This window comes from Stegodyphus dumicola, chromosome 12, assembly GCF_044657685.1.
Source record: "Stegodyphus dumicola isolate Sdum_Otavi_A_Nest chromosome 12, ASM4465768v1".
In the NCBI taxonomy this organism is placed as follows: domain Eukaryota; kingdom Metazoa; phylum Arthropoda; class Arachnida; order Araneae; family Eresidae; genus Stegodyphus; species Stegodyphus dumicola.
The window spans coordinates 121075538-121090070 of record NC_140779.1 but is presented as its reverse complement, the minus strand read 5'-3'; the positions used below and the strand labels follow the sequence as shown (position 1 = coordinate 121090070).

At 33.3% G+C, this 14533-nt stretch overlaps 1 protein-coding gene across 4 annotated transcripts in view; it reads right to left on the bottom strand.

Annotated features, from left to right (window-relative positions):
• Positions 1 to 14533, bottom strand: part of LOC118184626 (uncharacterized) — a 142716-nt gene that overhangs the window by 17962 nt on the left and 110221 nt on the right. For all 4 annotated transcript variants that reach the window (XM_085806892.1, XM_085806895.1, XM_085806893.1 and 1 more), the window contains exon 10: positions 6665 to 6704. In XM_085806892.1, the coding sequence (XP_085663018.1) occupies positions 6665 to 6704 (40 nt within the window). The remainder of the gene's footprint in view (positions 1 to 6664; positions 6705 to 14533) is intronic.

Below are 14533 nucleotides of genomic sequence, written 5' to 3'. Positions count from 1 at the left end.
TGCGCACCATAGGTTACGTTAATGCAGAGGAAGGGGGGAAAAGCAATTTTCGGAAGTATGATTCACCACCTGACGTTGCATATAAGGAAGAAAAGTTGTTTACTTAGTTTCGGCTTTGGTACGGGGGAAAAATGCACGTTCATTAAAAACAAAGGATAAAAAAAAAGCACTAAAAGCAAGAAATAAGCACTAAAAACAAAAAATAAGGGTTTTAAAGAAAAAGTAAGCACCTATAAGGGCCTTTATATTTTATTTTCAAACATAAGGACTTATAAGCACTTGTAAGGACCGCTACGAACCCTGTGAATGATGCAGTTTAGACTTACAGTGCTATTTTTAGGACAGATAGATGGAGTTCCCAAATGAAATAGAAAATAAAAGTGGTTATAAGTGAATTAAATTTAAAAGTTTGATTTCATATTTTTTATCTTACACATATACATATATGAGGGAGTTGGGAGTCTAAAATTCCAGGAGTCGGGACATTTTCCGTACCGACTCCACAGCCCTGCTCTTTGATCCATTAGATTTATTTGGACCTGTTACGACAAAGGCCAAAATATTTATTCAAAAACTTTGGTTTTTAACCCTTTTGCGCCTAATGGGACACATAGTCCGAAGCAAATTTAAAAAAATACTCGAGATAGAAACGCTTCCCTGTCTAATGGGAGACTTTCCCACCAGTCCCGCCAATATTTTTGAAGGTATTTTCATTCACAGAACATAGATGGCACTACCGTACATAATGCAATTCCCGCATTTTTGAAGTGTTGTAGCAGCTCATTCCATACTTTACGAACGTAAATAGTTTAGTTTTGGAAAATACTGCCTATTTTCGATTAAATTTTGATTTATCCATAAATCTAAGGCCAGATAAGTTACTCATGAAGCGGATTACCTCTAATAAACTGGTAAGTGGCAAAGTTTTACTTCCGTTTTTCTCGTCTTGGATAGTGGAAACACATTGTCCCAACAGTCCTATGTGATTATTTCTCTAGATATTATATTTTTCGGTTACTTTTGAAATAGTTGCTTATTATTTTTAATTTAGGCACATATTAATTCAATCTAAAATGACTCGACACCGGGGACTTACTAATGAAGAAATCAAAAAAATTTTAGAAGAGTCAGATGACGAAGATATTGATTTGGATGATGAAATAGATGATCCCGATTTTCAAGATCCAACACACAATTTGCAGTGCTCATCCGATTCAGACGAGTGTGAAATGGATATCGATCATGATACCATTCCCCAAAATACAAAGAACAGCGATGCTTTGAGCGATACTGATACGGCATCATTTTCATCAGTTGATGAGATACCATCAGCTAATGCTTCAGGCTGCAAACCAATATTATGGTTTCATGTACATTCAACTTTCCAACCTCGAATGACAATTCCAGCAGATTCATCGCATAGTTTGTTATTCAAATTAAATCGTTCAGCTACCGAATTGGATGTGTTTCTCAAGATATTTCCAAAAAGTCTTATGATTTGGATCTCTCAATGCACAAACCAACGACTCGAAAAGTTAGGACAAACAATTCCCCCTACAGACCCCTCTGAAATCATGCTTGTCCTTGGATGCATGCTTGTCATGTCTTACAATAGGGTGCCGAAATTCTCTCATTATTAGTCATCTAATCCTTCTTTCGGTAACATAGCAATAAAAAATGCTATTTCAAGAGACAGATGTAAAACGTTGCTATCGAAACTATATTTAGCTGAACCAGAAAAGCCAGAATATGCAAGTAAAACATATTATATTGACGAGGTTGTTTTGTGCCTAAAACAAACCTTCAAACAGTGCCGAAGCGAAAGTTCATATCAAGCTATTGATGAATCAATGGCGAAATTCCCCTCAAACAATATATGCCGATGAAACCTGTGAAAAGAGGGATAAAAATTTGGCAGCGATGTGATTCAAAAACAAGATATGTATATGACATGAGCATTTATTCCAGAAAAGAAACGGGTGAAGTTGAAGGCACACTCAGAGAACGGGTAGTATCAAAGCTAACGGAAACAATCAAAGCTAAAGACGTGATGCTTGCGTTTGACCGATTTTTTACAAGTGTGCACCTGATGGAAACCCTGAAATTTCCTGCTGTTGGTACATGCATCAAGACATGCAAAGATGTTCCTAATTTTACAACAAAACTCAGCAAAAGGGGTGAGGCTGAGTTTCTCGTAACTAAAAATGGAACACTGTGTGCGAGGCGGCTTGATTCAAAGGAAATGATGATGCTAAGTAATTGCCACGAAGCTAAATTCACAAAAGTAAATTGCACCATGAAAGATGGAAGCAAAGAAGAATTTGAGTGCCCTGTGGCAATCGAATTCTACAACAAAATCATGGAAGGTGTAGACCTTGCAGATCAAATGGCAAATGTCTATGAATTAGATCGAAAATCTTGCAAGTGGTGGAAAAAAGTATTTTTTCGCCTACTGATGAGCGCAGTGGTCAACTCATGGATTGCGTACTGCAAACTCAAACATCGAAAAAACCCACTTCTTGATTTCATTGTACCTCTTGCAGAAGCCTTGATGGCGTTCGGAAAGCTCAACGCACAGTAGCAACACCGTAGAGGAACTGGACGCCCATCCAAAACATCACGAAGCTTACTCAATGTTGGTGACCATCTGCCAGTAACAACAAAAACATGACAGCGGTGCTGTAAATGTGCACAACAAAAGAAGGAATCGTGCACTAAAATAATGTGCATGATGTGTAATGTCACATTGTGCATTAATTGTTTCAAACCATACCATTCGTAATTAAATTTTTATGATTACAAAATCATTGGTTTTCTTTACAAAATTACTCATTGAAGACTACTGGGACACATATGTCCCAGCGGTCAGGACTGATGGGACATATATGTCCCAGTCCTAAATCAGTGTTCAAAATTTTTATAAAAATATAACATCTTAATTTATAGCATTCTAAAGTGCCCTAATCATAGTTTATGTTATCAAAATTGTTCGGTTGTGGGAAAAAAAGAAAAAAAAAAAACTCATCACGAAAGGGTTAAATATAAATTAGAATACACCTCCTTCCTAGTCTAAAAATAGTCAACGATTATTACATCCCTAGATTTGTTCTAACCAATGGATTACAGCAAATAGAAATAATAGGATTCTGCAATGATAGTCAGGAAGTCTATTGTGTTGCAATTTATGTGAAATGTATGCCATCTTCGAATGAATGTTCATCAAGACTTCTGGGCAGTATGTCTTGTGTGTCACCATCGAAGTCAATTGCAATTCCTCGTTTGGAGCTTTGTGGTGCAGACTTTGTGGAACAGACTTATCAACTACTTATAAAAGAATATTAGAATTATTCAACTATCTACAGACAAGGTGTATTATTTCACAGATTCGTCAATAGTGTTAGCATGGATTAAGAAGGAACCTCATCAACTAAAGACATTTGTTGCTAATACAGTGACTGTTACTCACAGTATGACTGGTATGACTAGTATGACTGTTTATGAGTGGTACTATGTTAGCACTCGTAATAATCCAGCTGATTTGATATCACATGGAGCTAAACCTACGGATCTTCATGATGATTCATGGTAGTATGGAAAAACATCCTTGATTAAGTCTCGTGAAGTTATTTCATCTGATATGGCTGATGAGGAATACGTCAATGAACTCAAAGACAACGACTTAGTTAATCTAAATGTGAACTCCAATTCCTTGGAGTTATTATTCTTAATGTTAGTAATAATTACGTTCCTATTATTCGTGTGTTAAGTTTTGTTTTCAGATTTATAGCCAATTGTAAAGGAACAAATTTAATTCGTTGTCTAACCGTTAAAGAATTTGGCAACACTGAGAAAATTACGATCAGGTATGTACAATTACAACATTTTAGCAAGGGTATACTATCCTTGAAAAATAATAATTGTGTTTTATCCAAAAATAAGTTAAAATTTTCATGTTCATTTCTAGATAATGATTCTCTTCTGAGAGTAGGAGGCAGACTAACCAATAGCAATATTAATTACAAAAATGATTTGCCTTATGTAATGCCAAAAGATAATGTATTTACAAGATTATTTTTTGAGTGTTACAATGTTAAATGTTTGCATGAGAAAAAAGGTAATAATGAAAAAGTGTACATTGCTGTATTCATATGTTTAGCTAGTAAAGCAATACATTCAGAGGTAATAACTGATTTAACCACAAATGCATTACTTGCTACTATTAAAAAAAATATTGTTAGCCATGGAAAATGTAATACCACAATGTCAGATAATGGTACTAATATGACTGGGGCAAAATCAGAATTGAAAAAATTGCATAGTCCTTAAAATCTAATTCTGACATAGCAGGTTTCTTAACATCTGAAGGTATAAGTTAGAAACTGATACCATATAGGACACCAAACTTTGGTGGTTTATGGGAAGCAGGTATCAAGCCATTCAAGTATCATCTTCAGTGTACAATTGGCAGTTACAAATTGAGTTTTGAAGAACTTTGGATAGATATATATATATATGTAAGATATAACAAAATATGATAGCTGTTTCAAAAAAATAATTGACGACCTCAAAATTAACATTCTAAATTTGGTAATCTGCCCCTAAATTCATCTCTTCTCACAGGTTCCAGACTTTTCTATCTTATGTAACGTTTTAATGCAGATGCCTCTTGTCCAATCAAATTAATTCTAAACCAAAACTGTGAACTGAAACTTTACCACTCCCAGCCTTCTTCCTATGAAAGTACTATAACCTTTCCCTTTTTCTGCGTTAGCTGTCCTGCTAGTAAGACGCTTTTCATCCATGCTGCTGCCGCTTACTTGCTTAAGATGACGTCGTACTTCAAAATGGGAGTTATTCTATTCAAATATTAATAAGAAATATTTTGTCTGAAAAAGGATTATTTGATACGCATGAAAAAAATAAAGACTGTGATTTTTCAAGATATGTTGTGCTAAATTGCGTCATCGTGCTTTCCACTCTGCCACCTTCAAGCCACTACAGTCTTCTCAGTCATCTACGCAGTATCGTAAGCTGTTGGGAGGTCCACTGCTTTCATCTACGTATTTTAAAATCATTACATATATATAGATAGATATTCTCAAGTCTTGTCCAATTCTACGTTTATCAACAAATGCGAATGAATTTGACGTCTTAATGCAGGGTTATTATTTTTTAATTGAACGTTATACTGCTTCTTATCCGGAACCGGATTTGTCTCATCTTCCATATTATAGACTTTCTAAATGGCAGATTATTACCAAGTTCATACAAATTATTTGGAAATGTTGGCAAACTGATTATTTAAATCATCTCCAGCAATGCATCATATAGTTTATTAATTAAAAAAATTAAAGGCAGGTATGCTAGTGGTGTTAATGGAAGATAATCTTCCCCCATTCAAATGTAGAAGCTAAAATTATAGAAGTTTTACCTGCTAAAGATAATAAAACCTGAGTTCTTAAAGTGAAAACATCAAATGTTGCACATGTGCGATGTATTAGTAAAATTTGTTTATTACCTGTCCAGAATAACAAGCTTTACATTATTGTGTTCTTATTGAAAAATGTGCTTTATATTGAAATGGAACTGTTAAGATACATTTCAATATAAAGCACAATTTTCAATATAATGAAACTGTTAAGATCCATTTCAATATAAAGCACAATTTTCAATAAGAAATGGAACTGTGAAGAGTAAGTTAGATCGTAGCATAGTGAAACAGTTTGTGTTTTTTATAATAATTATAATATTTTATATTCATGATGAAAAATTACCTATTAGCTTTCATATTTGTACTGTAGAATTAATTATTCTTGAAATTGTTAAATTCTATGTTTATAATTTAAATATTGAAATTTGGAATTTCAACAGGCAACGGCATGTTAAGTTAGAATATGATGTACTGTATATGAAGAGAAACTCTCTCTTAGACATCTGGATTCGACTAAGCAACATGCCAGAGCACGTACTAGTACTGAATGTAATAATTACCATTAATAAAATACTTAGTTTTGCATTTATACAATCCAAAAAGTCTGACCACTTGTCCAGGCTAGGATGCACGAGCACCCATGAGCCCTCAGTCTAGAAAGCAGATATCAGGGCACTGCCAGCCATGGCAGTTTGTGCCACCAAGTTTAGTTTACAAGAGGACAAATAATTTAAGAATGGGTCCTTCAAAAATTAAACAGGACATAACACCTGACATTTAAAACAAACTGAACAAAATGGCAGAGCCAAACAGTGCAGGATGGTACAACATTTCAACATAAATTAATGTCACATGGTAACTTCTACATTTGTTTCATTAGATTGCTTATGCACGAGCTTGAAACAAACATGTTCTTCATGCAGCAACTACTTTTTCTTTTGCCAGGACATAAATCTAAAACCTGAAAGCAATAAGCACCTCATATGGATTACCTTCAAGGTGCTTAATTTTTTTTTTTTTTTTTTAAGAAGTTGAATGAACTGTTAAAAAGGTTACTTTGCAAACTAAGATTTAACCATTACACATTTCAGCACACAAATATTCACAATTTTTACATTAAAATATATTCTTAACTTTTTCTCTGTACACCTGATACATTTGACAACAATTTCCCAAAAGTACATGTATAATAAACAAAAGTATTTATTTGAAAACATTTTATTATATACTTACCCACAATATCATTTGTTTCATTTTTGATACTGCTATCACCCTAAAAAGAAAAAGTTACACATTTTTCTCACAATCATATCAAGCAGCTAAAGATTCAAAATTCGCAGCAATAAAGTGACTATAAGTAAATGAACTCTGAATTCACTTTTATGAGAAGATTTTTTAAACTAATCTGTATTTATTTAATTTTTCAAATATTTAATATTAACTCAGAGATAATTTCTTTTCTTAAGTTGTAATTACAACTCGTTTTGTGTGAAGATTTTTTAATCTTTTTCTATTTCTATTGACTTTTAATCAATAGAAATAGAAACTTGAAAATAGAAGAAATAGAAATTGACTTTTATTCCATAGAAATAGAAAAAATAATTATCTACTTATTCGATTAATAGCTAGTTTCACTTTTTAGCCATGCCATAAGTACAATTTTCATGAATTTGGCAACAAGCAAAACACCTGCCCTTGGGATAAAGAACAGTATAGATTTAGTTTTAAAATTATTCTGGCCTAATTAATTTTTAAATTCGAAGTTTAATTTAATTGAGTATTTTTGATATATTATGTATACTCCTTTTATTTATATTTGCATTATACCATTTTATTTTCACATTTTTATATACGTTACTCAACTCATTGATTGAATATTTATGTTTTGTACTAAAAGTATTTTGGCATTTAAATAAAGTTTTTCAGTACAAAAATTTTAATTAATTTACATCATGTAGGAGAATTCTTGATATGAGTATGCTAAATCTGGAGAATTAAATATTTACCTTTATTTCTACTTTTGATTTGCATATGCATAGCAAGGATGAAACACAATGGGTGAACGACTGGAAGGAGCGTGAAATAAGTTAATTCTCTCTGAAGAGTCGGTATTATTTCGGTTTCCTTTCAGTTGTTCATTTTAAAAGTAATTTTCTTTATATGGCTTTAATTATGTTGTCACAATTTTATGCATAACCACCATCAGCCATTACTGGTAAAGCAGTTTTTCCATGCTGATTTAACTTTTACTATTTAATACTTAAAAAAAATTACAATAATAAAAAATACATTTTAAATTAAAAAAATTAATATTACTTAAAAATTTACGAATTTGTAAACTGGAACTTATTTAGACTGCAAATTGTAATTCTTTTCCTTTATTAGGTTTCTTAATTTGAAATACAAAAATATTAATAGGAGTACTCCCTTTTAATTATAATTATATATATATAAAGTCTGATGTGTACACCACATGATTTCCTTGTACAGAACATTAAATTATACGCATTTTTTCTTGCATTTCATCTAAACTTATTGGATTGAATTAAATCTACTTCGTCGATAATGCATAAACCACAACAGAATAAATGCACTCTTTAAAATTCACTTTACATGTAATGTATTTACTTTACATATAATGCATATATTCATGTAATCAGTAGCTGATATCCTGCCAGTGGGGGTCTTTCCTTGATCACTTTCCGGTCATCGTGGACACTGTTTTCGATTTAGAAAAACAGGAAGTTTTTTAATATAAACCTGATGTCACACAGGGTTTGAGGATGAAATATTTCTGAGCGTCTTTTGAAGAAGTTTTGGGACATGGTGATGGGATTATGTTCAGTTGCATTCCGTTAGCCATGGCCAAGAGACCTTACTTTAAACTTAAAAATTTGTCCAAAATCATCAGACGCTCGGACCTTTCCATCTAACTGGAAGAGAGTTTCCAAAAACTTACATTGACGGAAAAGGTAATAAAGGTAAGAGAAAATGCGTTGTGTGCGCTAAAATCAAGGAAAAGTGAAAGCAACTAACGTATTTTGAGTGTAAAATATGCAATGTAGGACTGTGTGTGTCGATCCTTGTTTTGAATTATTTCACACAAAGCAGAATTTTTAAATTGGAATTTAATTGCCTAGATAATTCTTATTTAAGTTTTTTTTTTTTTTTTTTTTTTTTCAAAATTTTGTATTTGAAATTTTTTTTTTATGTTTATAGTATTTTTTTCTGTGTATATAGTTATGATTTTAGTATTCTGTCTGTTTCATTTATTTCTATTAATGCGACATTCTTTATTTCAATACACATTAAAAACAAGTACATTAAATATGCAACTTCAAAAATTGAAGTCATAATATATCCAAATTCTGATTTTTATAAGTTTTTTTTTTTTTTTTTTTTTTTTTTGTAAAATTAGGCTTAACTGATGAAAATGGATGGGCCAGTGGCGACGATCCATTTCAGCGGGTATGGTCCAGTGACTGTGCTTCGTTTTCCTTGTGCTGGTCCTTAAGGGGTTAATCATATTCTGTAAAGTAATTTTTCACATTTGAAAGAAAGAGACTTGCTTTAGAATACTGTCTTGTAACATTTGTAAAAAATATCATAATCATTAAGTACCAGATGTGTGAAATGGAACTATCATGCTACCAGATCGGAACCATTATTTACTTCCAGTTCTGTTGCAAAAAGTCAGCTACAGAATGTCACCAAATCATGTGTACAGCTTTGGGTACTAATGTTGTATCGTATGACACCGTGAAGGTTTGGTACCAGAAATTCAAAAACAAGGGCTAGGACATTCAAGAAGCAGAGAGCTCTGGCTAGCCTACTGATGTTGATAAGGCCCACCTGCGAGAACTTGTGGAAGATTAGTACGCAGCCACTCAAGAGCTTCCTAAGAAGTTAGATGTTAGTACCATGCCCATTAGTTGTTCTATGCATTGCATAAATTTGATGTGCAAGTTCAATCGATGTCTAGGCCCGGGGAGCCCATCGGCAGCATCGCAAAGTGCAATTTGACTAACAAAAAGATCATGCTTTGTATCTGGTGGGATTGCTATGGTATTATTCCCAAAGAGTATCTGGAGAAAGGTAAAACCCTCAACAGTAAAATGCATAGCTAGATGCTAGCCCGTGTCGATGCTGCTACTGAAGAAAAACATCGAACTGTGTTCCGGCATGACAAGGTTATGTTCCATCAAGATAATGCAAGGCCACATATGTCTGCATTCACCGGCTGGATTCTGTATGGACTGGAATGGGATCTTTTGCCACATCCACCATATACAGTTGATGGACAAAAATATGGAAACACCTTGTGAAATGCATGTTTGAAAAGAAAGATTGATTTTAATGAAATATGTAGGTGGCGCTGGTGTTTTTGACTACTGACGCCACCTATACAACTTCGTAAATGTGCTAAACAGTTCAGTTGTTGTCGGAGTACTGTTATGTGAGGTTGTCATTGCATTATGTCAGAGTTAACAGACTTCGAACATGGGCAAATTGTTGGAGCGCGTATGGTAGATGCTTCCGTAAGCAAGGTAGCCGAGGTGTTTAGTGTTTCAAGAGGTACTGTATCGAAGATTTATTCCGCATATTTGAAAAGCGGGAAAACATCATCTGCTAAATCACAGCGCGGACGAAAGTGTGTCCTGAGTGATAGTGACAGATGATCAGTAAGGGCTATTGTGATGAAAAATAAGAAGACCACAGCTGCAAAAGTTACTGCTGAAATGAATGTTGTGTTACCGAACCCTGTGAGTACCAAAACAATTAGAAGCGAGCTTCATAAACAGGGAATTGCTGGCCGTGCTGCAATTGAGAAGCCACTCATCAGTGATGCTAATGCCCGTAACAGGAAAAGGTGGTGTTTAAGTCATAAAGCCTGGACTATAGAGCAGTGGAAGCAAGTAATATGGTCTGACGAGTATTCTTTCACATTGTTTCCCACTTCTGGCCGAGCTTACGTCTGGAGAACGCTATCTCAAGCCTATAATACAGACTGCTTGTTGCCAAGAGTGAAACATGGCGGGAGTTCTGTTATGGTTTGGGCAGCCATATCGTAGTTCTCTGCTAACCCCATGATAACTGTGTCAGGGCACATGACTGCCAAGACTTATGTGAACATTTTGGCCGATCAAGTTCATCCCATGGTACAAACTTTGTTCCCCGATGGTGATGGTGTCTTCCAAGATGACAAAGCCCCTGTTCACACAGCTCACATTGTCCAGGACTGGTTTTCTGAACACGAAGATGAGTTGTCCCATCTGCCCTAGCCACCACAGTCACCAGACCTGAATATTATCGAACCTTTTTGGTCTACATTGGAACGGAAAGTGTGTTCTCGTTATCCACCGCCAACATCGTTATCTGAACTTGCCACCGTTTTGCAGGAAGAATGGTATAATATTCCCTTGGCAAACATACAGGAACTGTATTTATCCATTCCGAGAAGACTGCAAGCTGTTTTGGATGCCAACGGGTTTCTTACACCATATTAAACAAAGAAACATGTTTTTTTAAAGGTGTTTCCATATTTTTGTCCAACCCCTGTAGCTCCGACAGCACTCTTTTGGAATTCTTTTTTCACACCTGCAGCTACATCTTGCTAGTGCTATCGTTCATTCTGCACACCATGTCTGAAATGAGGTCTATTTGTTTTTGAACTTGCAGCCATTAAGTTTCTGGGCCAAAGGCTTTCAAAAACTAACAAAACGTTGGCAGGAAATTATAGATTTGAATGGGGATTACTATCCGCACTAAAGGTACTGCTTTCATGTTTTGTTCCCCCCTTAATTTTACTAAGAACATTTTTTGGCAGAAAACTTTCATTACAACCTGATATACGTATATGTGATGATTTATTTTGTGCGGATAACTAAATATTAGTATATCTTGTTTAGGGAATGCACCAATTAACTTTTTAATCATGGTCAAGACTGTGGCATAGATGACGACTGGAGGAAAATCGTAACTGGCTTGATGGTTTAAACAGCATTTTTATTTTTGAACAGGAAAAATTCTTCAGAAATACATTGTTTTAATTTGTAGAACACTAAGGATGCTAAACGGGACCCACAATTTTATATATGCAGTAACATTTTGGAACACAGGAAGAATGCAGTTTAGCAAAGAGACGTCCCTGTAGCTCCGACAGCACTCTTTTGGAATTCTTTTTTCACACCTGCAGCTACATCTTGCTAGTGCTATCGTTCATTCTGCACACCATGTCCGAAATGAGGTCTATCTGTTTTTGAACTTGCAGCCATTAAGTTTCTGGGCCAAAGGCTTTCAAAAACTAACAAAACGTTGGCAGGAAATTATAGATTTGAATGGGGATTACTATCCGCACTAAAGGTACTGCTTTCATGTTTTGTTCACCCCTTAACTTTACTAAGAACATTTTTTGGCAGAAAACTTTCATTACAACCTGATATACGTATATGTGATGATTTATTTTGTGCGGATAACTAAATATTAGTATATCTTGTTTAGGGAATGCACCAATTAACTTTTTAATCATGGTCAAGACTGTGGCATAGATGACGACTGGAGGAAAATCGTAACTGGCTTGATGGTTTAAACAGCATTTTTATTTTTGAACAGGAAAAATTCTTCAGAAATACATTGTTTTAATTTGTAGAACACTAAGGATGCTAAACGGGACCCACAATTTTATATATGGAGTAACATTTTGGAACACAGGAAGAATGCTGTTTAGCAAAGAGACATCATTTAACGAGCAAGTGGCACAGAAAGAGAGTGCATACTTGGATTGCAGCAGTATTTACAATAAAATTTTTCATTCATGTGATTAGCTAAGAACTATACGCAATGCAGAAGGTCATGAAGACATAAATGCATTCCGTCAACTCTGGATGCACTTATGTCATCAAGAGTAAATGCTGTTAAAAAATCAGATATACAAATCAACAAAGAATATCAGTTATTAAAAATATAGTATAATGTAAATCATTGCACTAGAGTAAAAATAGCATTTTGAAGCAAATCAATTAAAAGCTTTTACATGTATCATCTGTGCAGAATTTAATACTGCAATTAACAGAAAAAGTAAATAAAGCCTTGTAGTCAAAAACTACAAGTGTAATTTATAAAGCAGTATACTTAATAGTAGGACTATATCTTTTTCTAATATAATATATAACAGTTCTTTAATTTTGATAAGTATGAAATAATAGTTTTCTGAAAAAAACTTTTCTTATGAATGGATTCCTGACAATCACATTTATTAACCTTTGTTTCTATTCAAATTGTTTATCTGTAATGCTAAATTTTCAACCTTTCTCAAGAATCTTTCAGAAGTATTTTCCCTCATCTGATGTAGAAAAAGATATAGTCCTACTATTAAGTATACTGCTTTATAAATTACACTTGTAGTTTTTGACTACAAGGCTTTATTTACTTTTTCTGTTAATTGCAGTATTAAATTCTGCACAGATGATACATGTAAAAGCTTTTAATTGATTTGCTTCAAAATGCTATTTTTACTCCAGTGTATATATATACATATATAAAAATTTTCTTTTCTTTTTTACTCATGGCCATTCTCTTCACAGAACATAAATGCAGTGAAAAGGTGGATTTTGAGGAAAAAATAGAGATATAAAAAAAGTGCTTTAAAAATAGTGCTATACTATTTATATTAGTTACATTACAATTTATACTTTTTCAATGTGAACTCCCATTTACCAAAAGGAAAGTTTCTTAATGTGTTTCATTTCAAAACTGTAAATTATTAAAATAGTAATTTTTCTAAATATGTAAATCAATGATTAATTTTTTTAAAGAGCCATGGAATTATGATTTGAAATATAAAACTTTAACCATTAAAGTTTTTGTCCTTTTGCTGCGTACTTTCAGGATGTAATAGGAAAGCATGTTTGGCTTGCAATTGCAAAGTTCAGAGTTAACGCCCCAATCAGGGCATTGCAGATTTCTCATGCAACCCAACTAAAAAATAAACAAATTATCACTTCTGAAAGCACATTTAAAGTTTAGCCTGCCATATTTTTGGATGGCTGAAGAAAAGTTTACCATCATTTTTATAAAAATTGATAAAACAGAAATAGAGGGTTACAAGTGGAACATATAGATTCCAGAAGGGAGAGGGAAAATCAGTTATGCATAATTTAGGAATAGGAGAATGCCTTTATCCTAAAAATTAATCAGGGTTCATAAGCCACATTTTAGTTAAAAAAATAAGCACCTATAAGCACATTTCAAGGAAAAAATAAGTACCTGTCTAATTACATTATACACATATTCCTTAAAAGAAAAATTAGACTTGTAATTTAAAATATGAGCAATGCAATATTTATTAAGAGAATGAGCATTACCTCAACAATGGAAAACAATTAACTTTTTTTTTTTTTAATTTTAAATGACAGTTCAATTTACAGAATTAGTTTACAATGAGAGAAAAAAAACTATGCAGAACTAAACTATATTACAAAATTTAATGATGATATTTCAGTTGAAAATATAGAAAATAAATAATAATAAGCCATATTAATTGTATTCATTTGACACCTAATAATAAATACAATTTATTTTTCCACTCGTATTAATATTTAAATAATTTAACTTAAATGAAAATTCTGAAAATTTTCTAAATTTTCATTGCATAACAGTTTTCCCTTAACATATATCCCAAACAAAGTAATTTAAGTAAAAAAGAGGCACATTTCTGAAATCAGAAGACGGGAAATTGCTTCATGCAGTCATCCTTTAACAGTAAAAGCTTAACTAACCCGCATACTCGGAAATTCCCGAATATTCCGGGTAGTAATTGGAAAAAGAGAAGTGGGGGAGATTGTAGCCGTTCTTTAGATTTAAATTTAGGCTAAATAAATGGTTTTGACATTTCAATATGTGCATCATATAAAAACCAACGGAACTGAGAAATATTCTGCTTCGAAAGCACAGTAAAACTCTTTTAAGTGTTCATAAACAAATCTCAGACTGAACATCAAAATTAATTATTGCTGCAAAACACTGCAAACGTCATTGCGCAATACATGCGGCGTAATTTTTCCACATGTTATATTACGCAATTGGAATCAACAGCTGCAGGCA